The sequence below is a fragment of the Myotis myotis genome, unplaced genomic scaffold (assembly GCF_014108235.1).
Source record: "Myotis myotis isolate mMyoMyo1 unplaced genomic scaffold, mMyoMyo1.p scaffold_m19_p_14, whole genome shotgun sequence".
Classification (NCBI taxonomy): domain Eukaryota; kingdom Metazoa; phylum Chordata; class Mammalia; order Chiroptera; family Vespertilionidae; genus Myotis; species Myotis myotis.
In genome coordinates, this window is record NW_023416318.1 from 11270279 (window position 1) to 11283994 (window position 13716).

At 47.3% G+C, this 13716-nt stretch overlaps 1 protein-coding gene across 3 annotated transcripts in view; it reads left to right on the plus strand.

The window, feature by feature from the left end:
* Positions 1 to 13716, plus strand: part of SFXN5 (sideroflexin 5) — a 100103-nt gene that overhangs the window by 10764 nt on the left and 75623 nt on the right. For all 3 annotated transcript variants that reach the window (XM_036334128.1, XM_036334130.1, XM_036334129.1), the window contains one exon: positions 8751 to 8828. In XM_036334128.1, coding sequence (XP_036190021.1) covers positions 8751 to 8828 — 78 coding nt within the window. The remainder of the gene's footprint in view (positions 1 to 8750; positions 8829 to 13716) is intronic.

Sequence of the window (13716 nt, forward strand, 5' to 3'; positions counted from 1 at the left end):
TGTGTGTGTGTGTGGGGGGGGGGGTGTCAGGCCTGAGGAAGGAAACAGCCGGGAGCCAGCATGGATGTCAGCTTTGGCCCTCCACAGAAGTCATGGGATTCCACCTAGGCCTCTGAGGGCAGCGGTGCTACTTTAATTATGGGCTGAATGAAGGTAAAGGGATTGGCCATTCTGAATTCAGTGACTATTTAAGGCAACGAATGGCTGACAGATGATCATTCTGAAGAGCATAGAAAACTAACAGGCACAGCGTTAACCGCACCGTTTCAGCGCTAGCCCTGGAGTGGCTGGTGATCTGGAGCCTGGGGCCGAGGTGTAGGCTAGAACCAGTCAGTAATTATATGGATGTTGGGAACCACCATCACCTGGGAGCAGGGAGATACAAATGTGAAGTAGGGAAAAGACAAAGAATTATGTGATGTTGAATTTGAATTGGAGGTATCGGTGTGAACTCATGATTCACACACACACACATACACACACACACACATTTCCCAGTTTCCTGGCTCTGCTCACTGAAAGGGCCTAGAATGATACCTGGTAACGATGTACCACTCACCATCCATAAAAGGAACCAGGGCTTCCTGTAGAGATGGCCAGATCCACACGTGGGGCAAGGAGAATTGTTACGTAAAGTAAGAAAGTGCACAGAGAGTGACCGAGACCCCGTAAATGGCTTGAAGGGCAACCCACTGGCCACATTTGGGACAATTCCAACCTTAAGAAGAATAAGAGCGATGGATTATGATACACTGAGTAATAATAATAAATCCATGAGTCCATAGTAATACTAAAAATGTGGGAGAGGGAAGCTCTTTGCAGAAGAGTGTCAGCTAATAAGCATAGAAGGAATAACCATTGTATAATCATTAATGGACGCTATTTCTGTGGAGCCAAAGACAGTTGGGGACAGGATATTCGTGTGCTCTTTAGCAGTTTCACCCTAAGGATTACTTACCAATTACAAAGGGGAAAAGGTGCCTTTATGGCGGTTGGAGGATACCCCTTTAACCAGATGACCACACTTAGCATCACTGACAATGAAAAAAACTGACACTCTGTGCCTCCTGATATGATGTGATTCTGGTATTAACCCCTACATATAGGGAAATATACGAAAGTCTAAAGAAGAAAGTAAAAACTGCTTATTACCCCACCTGCCAGAAATAATAATCTAGCATTTTGGTGTATGTTTATGTTCAAAATTAGGATGTTTACAAAATATGTATAAATGTAGCTCATTAAGAATCACGTATGATATATTTGTATACGTAACATAAATGTATACATAATATATATTCTTTTTCCATGTAACATACCATGAGCATTTTTCCTTGTCATTAAATGTTGTTTTCAAAATGTGTTTAACAATTGCACGTAATTTACCATGTAGTTATTCCATGTTTAGTTGTTTTCTCTATTGTTGACCATTTGAGTAGTTTCAAGTTTTTTTTGCCATTATGTTGTAATAAATATCCTTGATCATAAATCTCCTCATTTTCCTCTTTATTTCCTTTGGATAAATTCCTAGAACCGGAATTTCTGCACGAAAAGCATTTTAAGGCGTTTGAATATGTTTCCAATTGCCTGTAAATTGTACCAACCTGTACCAAGATTATATCAGTTTATACTCTCACTAGCGGTGAGTGAGGATGGCCATTTAAATGCATTAGATATTCTAATTTTTAAAATTTTTAATGAAATTTTTAATATATATATATTATTGATTCTTAGAAAGGAAGGGAGAGGGAGGGAGAGAAACATTGGTGTGAGAGTGAAACATTGATTGCTACCTCCTGCATGCTCCCTACAGAGGACTGAGCCCACATCTTGCAACCCTGGGCATGTGCCCTGACCAGAAATTGAACTGGCAACCTTTTGGTTCATGGGATGACACCCAACCAACTGAGTCAGCCACACTGGCCAGCTTTAATGGAACTATTTTTTATTTTAAAAAAATCCCCAAATGTTAGTACCTATATACATATCAAGTTCTTGCCCATCAGCATACATTTTTGGCATACTTATTACATTGAACATAGACTTTTTGTTTGCTTTTTCATTCATTTCCAAGTCTTTATAATTTTTTTTTTTAAAACTTAGCCTTACAGTATAGACAACCATTATCAGTAGACTTATAGGTATAACAGATAGGTTGTTACTGTCTTCTGTGATCCCACCCAAAAAATAAAAAAAAAAGACTCAGGCGTGCCGCTTTCACCTGTGCTCAATTTATTTTTTAGAATCAATTCCCAAGAGAAGGATATTCAGGCTGGAGGCCACGGTTGTTTTTATAGTTCATGGGGTAGCTGGATAGATTTATTTTCTAGAGCAGTGATGGCGAACCTTTTGAGCTCGGCGTGTCAGCATTTTGAAAAACCCTAACTTAACTCTGGTGCCGTGTCACATATTGAAATTTTTTGATATTTGCAACCATAGTAAAGCAAAGTCTTATATTTTTGATATTTGTTTTATATATTTACATGCCATTTAACAAAGAAAAATCAACCAAAAAAATGAGTGTCATAGGTTCGCCATCACTGTTCTAGAGGGTTGTAGTACCTGCCATGCTGCCGGGATTATGTTGGTTTACCTCACACAGGCCCCCTGCAGGCGCCCAGGGGTCAGCCGCCCCGGAAGCAGAACCTCTCCCCTTGTGACCCTGGTTTCCTCTCCCCTTGGGCCTGCCTCCCAGAGGGTGGCTCGTGGCTGGTGGGAGCCACACCAGAGAGCTCTGCAAGTGTCCGGGCTGCTGGGAAGGAGCAAGGAGGGGCCTAGGAAAGCCCAGGGAAGATGAGAGAGAGGAGGGCCTGGCTCTCTGCAGGCACAGAAATCGCTAGCTTTGGCCCACAAGTCCCACCACCTGGGGCCACAATAGGACTGGATCCAGCCAGGGTTGCAGACAAGGTAAGGATGCACGGCCCTGCACTTGGCAGATGCAAGACTGGCCCAGGTGAGAACCAGCAGACAGATTAATGCTGAGCAGTTAACACGGTGTGACATGACCTGCTCCCCCCACCCCCTGCCAGCAACCCCTGCTCCATTCCCTCACGCACACCCCGCCGCGCTGTCAGTCCATTCTCCCTGACACTTGACGCTGCTCTTTCTTTTCCATTTTTTCAGTTCTGCAAGCTCGGGATTCTCAAAGCTTTGCCTGAGATGCCCGCGTTTCAATTGTACCCTTTCTCTACACCTGCTCTCCGTTTTCTCTATGTCAAGCTGGGCTTAGCTTTGAATGAGAGTGAAAAAGGACCTTCCTGTTCTTATCCAGGGCCCTGCCCCAGTAGGAGTCGGCTTTGGGTTGGGGGGCAGGATGCAGGCCTTGCTGTGGTTTCCTTTTGGGACGGCCCTGCTCTCAGTTACTGTGGTGAGGACGGGGGTTCTTCCATGCCCACATCTCGGGGAAATGGCCCAGAACTGGGACGGGATGGGTTTCCAGTGCCACCCACCCACTCTGTGACCCCGAGCAAGGAAACGCCCTCCCCTCTGTGGCCCCAGTTTCTCAGGAAGGGGTGGCCACATGGTGCTATGACACACACACACAGGGCGTGTTTTTATTTGTGTCCTTTGTGAGCCGGGCACGGTCTCTTGGAATCGGGGGAATCTGTAAACCCTCATCACCTTCAGCGGACATGGGTCTGACACTGTAGAGCAGTGGTTCTCAACCTTGGCTGCACATTAGAATCACCTGGGAATCGTTTTAAAATCCTGATTTCTGGGCCTCATCCTCCGAGTATAGATAACCATTATCACTAGACTTATAGGTATAACAGATAGGTTGTTACTGTCTTCTGTGATCCCACCCAAAAAATAAAAAAAAAGTCTCAGGCGTGCCACTTTCACCTGTGCTAAACTTATTTGTTAGAATCAATTCCCAAGAGAAGGATATTCAGGACAGATGAGGCCCAGAAATCAGGATTTTAAAATGATTCCCAGGTGATTCTAATGTGCAGCCAAGGTTGAGAACCACTGCTGTAGAGCCTGGATTCCTAACTCTGACCATGCCCTTTGCCTCTCCCTCTAGAAGCCTCAGTCATGCATTTTTGTTAAATGCACATTATATGTGGCCCTGGGTTAGTGATGGGCTGGGCTGGGCATGTCCCGTGGTTCTACACAGATACCTAAAACCAGGCCCCTGCTGCCTGCACTTGGCAATCTCTGACAGGTAATGCAAGCACACAGGCAGGAAGTGGTCAGGCACCTCAGAGAGGGCAAGCCCAGGGCTCTCTGACTGTTCACAGGAGGGGACGTTTCTGGAAGATTCCTGGAGAAGTGAGCCTGGAAGGATGGAGGGGGTTGGTGACGGACTTGGGGAGGAAGGGTGTCGTGGTGAAGTGAATAGTATGGGCAAAGTCAGGAGGTGGGAACATGGAGGTACCAACTGGAGAATGGAGGGGCCCTTTACCCAAAGGAGGGTGAGATATTTCTGGGCTTTTCTCACATCCTGGCCAGATGCTGTCACTTCCATCATCTATTTAATATATTAGATATTATTCTACGTTAAATATTTATATCAGTTTGCCATCTTCCCTTAACCATGCAGGGATTATACTCAGTCTGCATTGAGTTTGGGGGTATGCTAGGCTACCCTCTCTGCCCCCCTAAAAAGATGAGTTTTCCTCCTGATGACTGCCCAGCTTTCCTTTCTGTGCCCTTCCCGTCCTGTGTCCCTCTGTTCCCATTCCTGTCTGGCCTGGTCTCCCGCCTCTGTGTCCACCACCCTAACACTCCATGCCTGTCCCTTTGCTTTCTTCTTCCTCTGGGGATTTGGGGCCAGGATTCTCCTCTGTCCAAATTCCCTGCCCCTGGAGCAGGCCTCCCAGGTGCCAGCATTTCCCGAGGGACCTTCTGATCCCTGTCAAATACTAGGAGACACCCTCACAGTGACACTTTCTGGCAGGTGAGCCAGAGGCAGGCAGGCCGTGAAGGAGTCTGGGAAGCAGCAACCTGCCCATCCATGCCCCTGGCCCCCGGGGGCCCCGGAGAAGAGCCCCAGTCTTCTCTCCAGCCGGCTGGGCTCCTCACCTGTCCGCATTCAGGGCCTGGCTGCCTGTTCCTGGTTTGAGCAGACTTTCTGCAAAGTTCACCCTCCCACTGGCCTCCAGCGTTCCCCGCCCCTCACATGCCCAGGGCTTTCCGCCAAGTCCCACAATGCATAGGCGTGAGAGGAGGGTTGACTCTCCAATCTCTCAAGTCTCCTGAAAACGGACCCCTTCTCTGTGGGGAGACCAGCCCCAGAGCAGCCAGCCCTCAGGGACCTAAGATAAGTGGCCGAGGCACCTGTCTGTCCCAGGGTAGCCTGGAGCCCGAGGCCTTCCGCCTCTGACAGGGGGCCTGGCTGAGGGCTAGGAAGGCCCGGAAGCAGAAGAGCACGTTCTAGCTTCCTTCAGTCCTGGATTCTCAGCTCTGTCTTCAGGAACTTTGGATTTAGTTCTCCCTCCCCCATGCCAAGATGAGAGCTCTTGGGAACCCATTCTTGTGGCAGGAGGCCTCCCTTTGATGACCGTGTCAGATGAGATGGAAACTGGCCAGGTTGTTATAGGAACTCGGAAGAATCCCTGGAGTGGGAAAATAATGAGAACACGGGGCCATTCACCATTCAGCGGCGGAAAGTGGAGCACTCATTGTCTGAGGGCAGAAGCTGCGGCCCAGAGAGGAAGCGGGCTTGGGGTGGGGGGCTTGCTGCAGCACTAGGAGGCTTTGAGGGTGGTGGGGGGACAGAGGAAGGGTCTGACCAAACTGCTCACTTTCTATCTGTATGACTTTAAACAAGTTAAAACAGCAATCAACACAAAAAACAAATGTATGAGACTGGAAGGAATATCACCCTACTTTTGCGGCAGTTATCTCAGTGGTATGTTTACAGGTGATTTAAAATTATTTTTGTGCTTTTTCTGTGTGTGTGTGTGTGTGTGTGTGTGTGTGTGCGCGCGTGCGTGTTTTCTCCTGGCATTTTCTCTATAAACAGCAGGAATTAACTGAAAGGGGAACCCTGAAAACACAACGCCATCTCCAGTTTGGAAGCACAGCTTCTGGGCGGGCTCTCTGGAGTTTTGGAATTGATGTGCATGTATTTGAAAGGGCAGGGACAGTACTTGCCAGCAGTCAGGCTGCCCCCCAGCAAGTTTTCCTGGCCCTGATGCCCTGGGTTAGACCAGCACGGGCCTCGGGTACCTCACACACAGGCCTGATGGGTCGGGGTGTCCCGAGGGGCAGTCATTCCCATTGTTACAGTACAGGAGGTGGCTGTCCGTTTTTCATCCTGTGAGGCCACCCTTGTCAGCTGGCTCAGCAAACGCGCTGTCTGCTCCACTGGGTGCCCTTCCTGGTGCTGCCTCCTCCTTTAGACCAACGAATGGGCTTATGTTGCGGTTTCGGCACTCCGGTTTCCGGCCAGCCTTGTCCCTCCTCTGTCAAAAGGGGAATGGTGCACTGCCAGCGTGGCTCAGTGATGAGCGTTGACCTATGAACCAGGAGGTCACGGTTCCATTCCTAGTCAGGGCACATGCCTGGGTTGTAGGCTCCATCTCCAGTAGGGGGTGTGCAGGAGGCAGCAGATCAATGATTCTCTCTCATCATTGATGCCTCTCTCTCCCCCTCTCTCTTCCTCTCTGAAACCAATAAGATGTATTTTTTTAAAAAGGAAGGGAATGGTGGCTTCACTTGATTTTTTTTGCCCAAGCTGGGCATCCCTGGTGGCTGGGTCCCTCACCTGACTTTGACATAGGCTACCTTCTATCACTGTTGTCTATTACTAATTTTTTGAGGTGCAACATACATGCAGTAAAATGCACATATCCTAAGTTTATTGCTTAATGGATTTCAACATATATTTAAACCCATGTAACCACCACTTAGATCAGACATTTCCATTTCCATTACCCTGGAGGGTTCCCTCATGTCCTTTCCAAGTCAGTATCCCCTAAAGGTAACACTCTAATGACCTCCACCACCATAGGTGAGTTTTGACGTTTTTTTAAACTTTATACACTATACTCATTTGCATCACACTTATTTTGCTTCTCATGCATATTAGCTGTCCATTGCTATGTAAAGCATCACCCCCAAAATATAGTGGCTAAAACAACAACAGTCAATTATTTTGCTCACCGATCCTCAATTTGGGCAGGGCTAAGAGGGGATGGTTTGTCTCTGCTCCATGCAGCATCAGCTGGGCAGCGTGACAGGGGGACGGAAGGTCCTTTCCAAGGTGACTCACTTGCATGGTGAGCAAGCTGGTGCTGCTGACCATCAGCTGGTGGTTCAGCTGGAGCTGTGGGCCAGGCCCTCAGTTGCTCTGCATGTGGTTGTCTATATGGGGTGCTTGGGCTTCCTTACAATATGGCAGCTGAGTTCCAAGAGAGCAACCATCCCAAGAAAACAAGGTGGAGGTGCAAGGCATTTTTATGGCCTAACCTCAAACTCTATTTGTTGAGGCAGCCATGAAAATCTTTCCTGGATCAAGGTTCGGGGGCATAGAGGATGTGAGAAGGTTCTAGAAGAGCATGGGGAATGGGAGATATGGGGGTAGCCATTTTTGGAAAACACATTTGGCTATATTAAGTTTGTCAGATTCATCCACGTTGTAATATATATTTGTAATTTGCTTTTTTTGTTGTATAATATTTCACTGTGTACATAGACTACAATTTAGTTTATTCAGTCTATTATTGACATTTGAATTTTTTATAGTTTTGGGCTATTTATTTTTATTTTTTTTAATATATTTTATTGATTTTTTACAGAGAGGAAGGGAGAGAAATAGAGAGTTAGAAACATCGATGAGAGAGAAACATCGATCAGCCGCCTCCCGCACATCTCCCACTGGGGATGTGCCCGCAACCAAGGCACATGCCCCTGACCGGAATCAAACCCGGGACCTTTCAGTCTGCAGGCCGACACTCTACTGAGCCAAACCGGTTTCGGCAGTTTTGGGCTATTTAAATAGTGCTCCTGTGATTATACTTATACAGATGTTTTGGTGGACAGAGGTGGCCATCTATCAGGGTTGCTGTCTCTTTAGCTTTTAAGATTTTAAAAATCATGCAATTCTTATCCTCTTTTATTTTCTCTCTTTCCCCATCAGTTACTGTAGCCATATGCCCTTTAGTATGTAAATCTCTGCTAGTGTTTTTAAAATCTTGAAAAGAAATTATAGCAGTAATACATAAATATGTTTTCTTTATAAAAACTTTCAGTATTGCAATTAAGATTAAAGTTCCTTATGACACTCCTTGCCAAGTCGGGCCCTTTCCTCCCACCCCAAGATAACACTTGTCACCAGTTTGGGGTGGTCTCATCTAGAGCTTTTTTGGATGCATTTACACACATAAATATTCCCATAGAAAATACTGTTTTCTGTGTGTGTGTGTGTGTGTGTGTGTGTGTGTGTGTGTGTGTTTTGTTTGGTACAATGCATGGTATCATATGGCTCTGCAGTTCGCTTTCTCACTCAAAAAATATCTTGGAGTTATGGCCATAGAATCGCATGTAGATCTACTTCGCTTTTTAAACTGCCGAATAACGTTTCATAGTATATGCTAGCACTGCCATTTGGCCATTTTCCTATGAAAGGACGTTTAGGTTGTATCCATCCTTGTTGGGCAGCGTGTGCCCGCTGAACTGGAGGGCAGGCCTGGTACACCGTGATATTGTCAGTACTCGATCAACACAGATGCATTCCGTAATGGGAAAGAGTTTCTGGAGCCCTGGGTCTGTGCCCCTCAATGTCCGCTCTCTCTTCCCTGCAGAGACGTCTCCGAGAGGCCGTGCAGCTGCTGGAGGACTATAAGCATGGGACTCTGCGCCCCGGGGTCACCAATGAACAGGTAACTCTGGTGGAGGTGGGGAAGCAGGGAAGTCATAAATTCCCAACCTTTCCCTGCAGCCAGACCACTCCTTTTTCCTTCAGTACCTACTTCCACTGCGACTACATACCCCTGTGGGTCTCTGGCTTTTGGAGGACATACTCAGGTCTCGCCAGCACCCTGAGTCTGGTGGGAAGCATGGTGGCTGGTGAGGCTAGAGAGGCCCAAAGGCAGTGGTTTGCTGGAGCTGACGTGTGTGCCTCTTCCCACTTCCACAGTCAGTGACATCATGGTGATAGCTTGAAATCAGCCACGATGGCAATACTTACACCACAGAAATTGGCAAATGCTATAAATTAGGACTCTTTCCCCCTAAGAATTGATTAGTAATTACTTACCAGCATACTACTCCCCAAAAGTTCAAGTTGAGGGTGGGAAAGGGGTGCGGATGGTGGGGATTAGGCTAGGACACTGTAATTTTTTTAATTTTAATTTATCTTTATTGTTGGAAGTATTACAGATGTCCCTGCTTTTCTACCACTGTCCCCCTAATTTTTTTAATAGTATGTAGGAACTTGAACTAGAGCTAATTGAAATATTGATGGTTGTGTTTTGTTTGGGGGAGGAGTTGAGGGACGTAGTATAAGGCAACTTTAATGATACAGAGAATGATAGTTAATGTATTGAAGTCATTTTTTTTATTCATAAACTTTATTTCAAAAACTTAAAAAATTAATTTCACATTTTTTAAAAGTAATGTGTGTGTATAGTTCAAAAAGTCAAATAGTACTAAAACATTTGTAAGGAAAAATAGTATGCTGCCCATCATCCCCCTTCAGTTCCCATTCCTTTTCCCCAGAAGCAAATACTTTTACCTGTCTCTTCAGATAGAAATCTATATTTCAAACTTACATGTTTATCTATACTGCTATTTCTCAACTAATTCTTTTGTGTTATCTGTTATGGTAGTTGAGAATCCAGCTCTTATATCCAACCCCATAAACATGCTTCTCTCCCCAACTCTTCTCATCATCCCAAGATAGTTATCATGGTTTGGGGGTCTATGGCTGTTGAGAATTCACATCATAATTTTATTTCACATCATTATAAATAACATTTACTGTAGAGTCAAGTTGGTTGTATCATGACTGGGTTTTCTGTTTTTAAACTTTATGTTTTATCTGCAGTTAATGGTTGCCTCTTTTTTCCTTATAAGCATAGTTTTCTTTGTCCCATCTCTAATTCTCACTACACCCTCTAGGGGGATGTTCAGTGCCTCCTTTCAATCCTGAAGACTCCAGCTCTCCAGTTCTGTTTTTCCCTTGGACATGTCCTTCCTGGGGCCCACCCCCCTCCAGCTCCAGGCCTTCCTTTTGGTGTTTGTACACTTCCATTTTGGTGGAATAACTCTTCCAGTAGCTTTCTGGAAAAAAAATTAAATGGGAAGAAAATTTTGAGTACTTTTATTTCTGAAAAATTGTGACTCTGCACTCAGCCTTAATTGACAGTTTGGCTGAGGAGAAAATTCTAGTATGACAATCATTCTCCTTCAGAATTTTGAAGACATTACTTAGTTGTCTTCCAGCTTCCAGGATAGCGGTTGAAAAATCCATGCTGTTTTATTCCCGATTCTTTGCAAGTGACCTCTTTTCACTCCTTGGGATGTTTAGGGCCTTCTCTTTATCTATACAATTTATTTCTGAAATTCCACAGTGCCTCTTTTTTAAAATTCATGATTCAGGATTCTTGGTGACTCCTTTCAGTCTGAATACTCCTCTCTTTCAGTTCTGGCAAATTTTCTCAGCCTGTTTATTTAATAATTTCTTCTCATTCTGAAACTCCTATCAGCAAATATTCACATCTTAGATAAACACTCAGAATTCAATTTCTGTGAGCTCTTTGACTGGTTTTATTTATTTATTTATAGATATATATATTTTTTTATTTCAGAGAGGAAGGGAGAGGGAGAGAGAGATAGAAACATCAATGATGAGAGAGACTCATCAATCTGCTGCCTCCCGCACGTCCTCCACTGGGGATCGTGCCCGCAACCCAGGCATGTGCCCTGAACGGGAATCGAACTGTGACCTCTGAGTTCATAGGTCGATGCTCAACCACTGAGCCACGCCGGCTGGGCTATTTATTTATTTTTTAATAGAATCCTCTTCCTGTTTTGTGAATACAGTGTTATCTCATGACTCCAAATTCTGAGAGCCACGGAAGGGAAGGAGGCTGGGGTCCCAAAACTCTCTGCAGACTTCCACTAATCTTCCTGCATTAAGCCTCACCTACTCCCACCTTCCACTGTGCTAGTGTCCCCAACTTTGGAGTCACTATACTTCAGTTTCTCCAGAAGGCTGGTAGCCTTCAGCATCTGCTAGGGATGCAGGTGGGGGTGGTAAGAGTCACCTTGCTGTGCGGCGAAGGTCTGGGTTATTACAGCTTTGAGGACAGACTTTCGATCGATCCTTGTGATTAGCCCCTTTTTCCTGTGGCCCCTGGTCCCTTTGAGTTCTTAGCTTTGGGGTGATGGCTGGCTCCTTAGGCATGCCCTCTTCAGGCATTAAGGGGATGTATTCCTCCTCTCTGCTGGGTCAGTTACTGAAACTCTACTCAGCTTCCATCCAAACACATGTTGCTGTCCCTCCTCTGCTGCTGTCTCCTCTTCCGTTATTTTGCTAATGATGTGCGCACTGCCCCTCCTTCCTCTAACACCTTCAGGCGCAAAGCCCACGCTGAGGCTCCGTGCTGCCACCCGACACACCAGTGCCTGGCAGGGTGTCCCGGGGGCAGGCGGCTTGGCCATCAGCCCTCCCATTCCAGTGCACTTCAGTGCGTCTTTAGGGAGCACCTACAGGTCAGGCTTGGTGCCAGGGCCTGGGGGACAGACCAGGGAAGATGCTGGAGCAGGGTCTTGCTTCATGGACTCCCCAGAATCTAGGCAACAACAGTGAAAACACGATACTGTGGGAGAGCAGAGGAAGGAGGGACCCAGACGGGCTTCTGGAAGAGATTTCTGTCCGGGGGTTGGGGGATGAGAAGGGGCGGTGGAGAGAAGGCGCCGATAGGAAGCAGTGCAGATAAGGGAGCACACGGTGAACACGGGGAGAGCAGCGCCTGAGGAAGTGGCGGATGTGCTCCACCGGCCCAGCTCCGAAGGGCATGTGCATGGCGGACGCAGCACCTTGGCCAGGTGTCCTTGTGCAGGGCTGTGAGGGTGGCCGAGACGGTGCAGTGCTTGGCTGGGCGGGGCAACCTCAGGCATCTGAGCTGAGTTGGGGGCTGCAGTCAGCAGGGAGGGCAGGCCTCCATCTCCTCATTCCTAGCCCAGAACTTCTTTCCGGCCATGGGTCCCGGGGAGCCTGGTGGCATGTCCTGGCAGCTCCTCTCCAGTCCTGGGCCTCCTTGTTTTCTGTCCTGAAAGCCTCCATGTACCTCCAGGGATGGGGCAGGGGAGGCGGGGGCTTCTGGCACCGGCTTTGCTTCCCTTTCTGGCTCATGTCGGTGAGGCCTGCAGTGTCCCTCTGCTGGCTCGCTGGCCCAGCGCTCCACTGGTGGACCTGCCCCCAATAAGCAGATCCTCCCTCTCCCTTCCTTCCCATCCTCCCAGGGCATCGGGACTGGGCTCTGGGGCAGCCCTCCCTGGACCTCCGTTTGCAAAGCCATACTTGCCTCTGGCCTCTATAGACACAGGAATGGAGGGGACAGGTGATGACATTTCAGCTCAGGATTTGGGCAAACCTCAGCAATCTGGGATGAAGGACAGTCCTGTTCCTGGTCCTGGCTGGCCCTGCTCAAGGGTCACTTCTGTGGCCTCTGAGAGGCCCAGGTGGTTCTTCATCTCAGTCTGGACAGTGGCCTCATCTGCTCCCAGGCACTGGGCCTGCTCTGATGTCCTTCTGCCGGCGTGAGGGTCAGAAGCCTGTGCCTATGTCCTGATACCTGCGGGCCTGTCCTGATGGCACGGACAGCACTGGGCACCTGCGTGCCAGCTTGTTATGTAATCTGCCCTCCAGTTACAGCATCTTACCAGTGGGCATACCCTGGTAGATGGACGGTTTGTTCGCACCCGATGGGCCTTACCTTGGTTGTCTGTTAGTGAGGGTTGGTATCTCCTCCCAAGACTGTAAACTTGTTTTTTTTAATCCTCACCTGAGTATATATGAGTGTGTTTTTTAAAAGTGATTTTAGAGAGAGAGGAAGGGAAAGAGAGAGAGAGAGAGAGAAACATGGATATGAGAGAAACAGTGATCAGTTGCTTTCCGTACGTGCCTGGACCAGAATCAAACCAGCAACCTAGGTATGTGTGCCGACCGGGAATCGAACCCACAACCTTTTGGTGTATGGGATGTCACTCCAACCAATTGAGCTACCCGGCCAGGGTGACTGTTAACTTGTTAAAAGTTTGCTACACCATGAATAATTAGTCCTGGGGATAAAAATAATTATAATTTACCCTTTGGGCTTAACAGGTGGAAATTTGGTATGCCAGGAGCCCTAATAAGGACTGTAGCTATCACTTAAACAACGAAGCCATAGATGAGAGCGACAACGTAAGTACAGGCAGTGAGGTTTGTGGGGCACGGCCCTGCTGTGTGCACTTTATGTGCTGGGTGGTTTGACATGGATGCAGATGGGTGTGGTTAAATATGGAAGGACATCCCCCCTACCACCACCACCATGGTAATGAGCCAACACTCACTGCGTGCCAACCAAGTGCTAGGCACCATGTCAAGTACTAGCACTTGACATCTATTACCTCCATTAGTCTTTACAGGAACCCTGCTTGGTGGGTACCTATATTAACTCCATTTTGCAGGCAAGAAAACGGAGGCTCAGAGAGGTTGAATTACTTACTTGAGGTCACACAGCCAGTCTGTGGCAGGACAGGGATCTGACACTGGGCCTG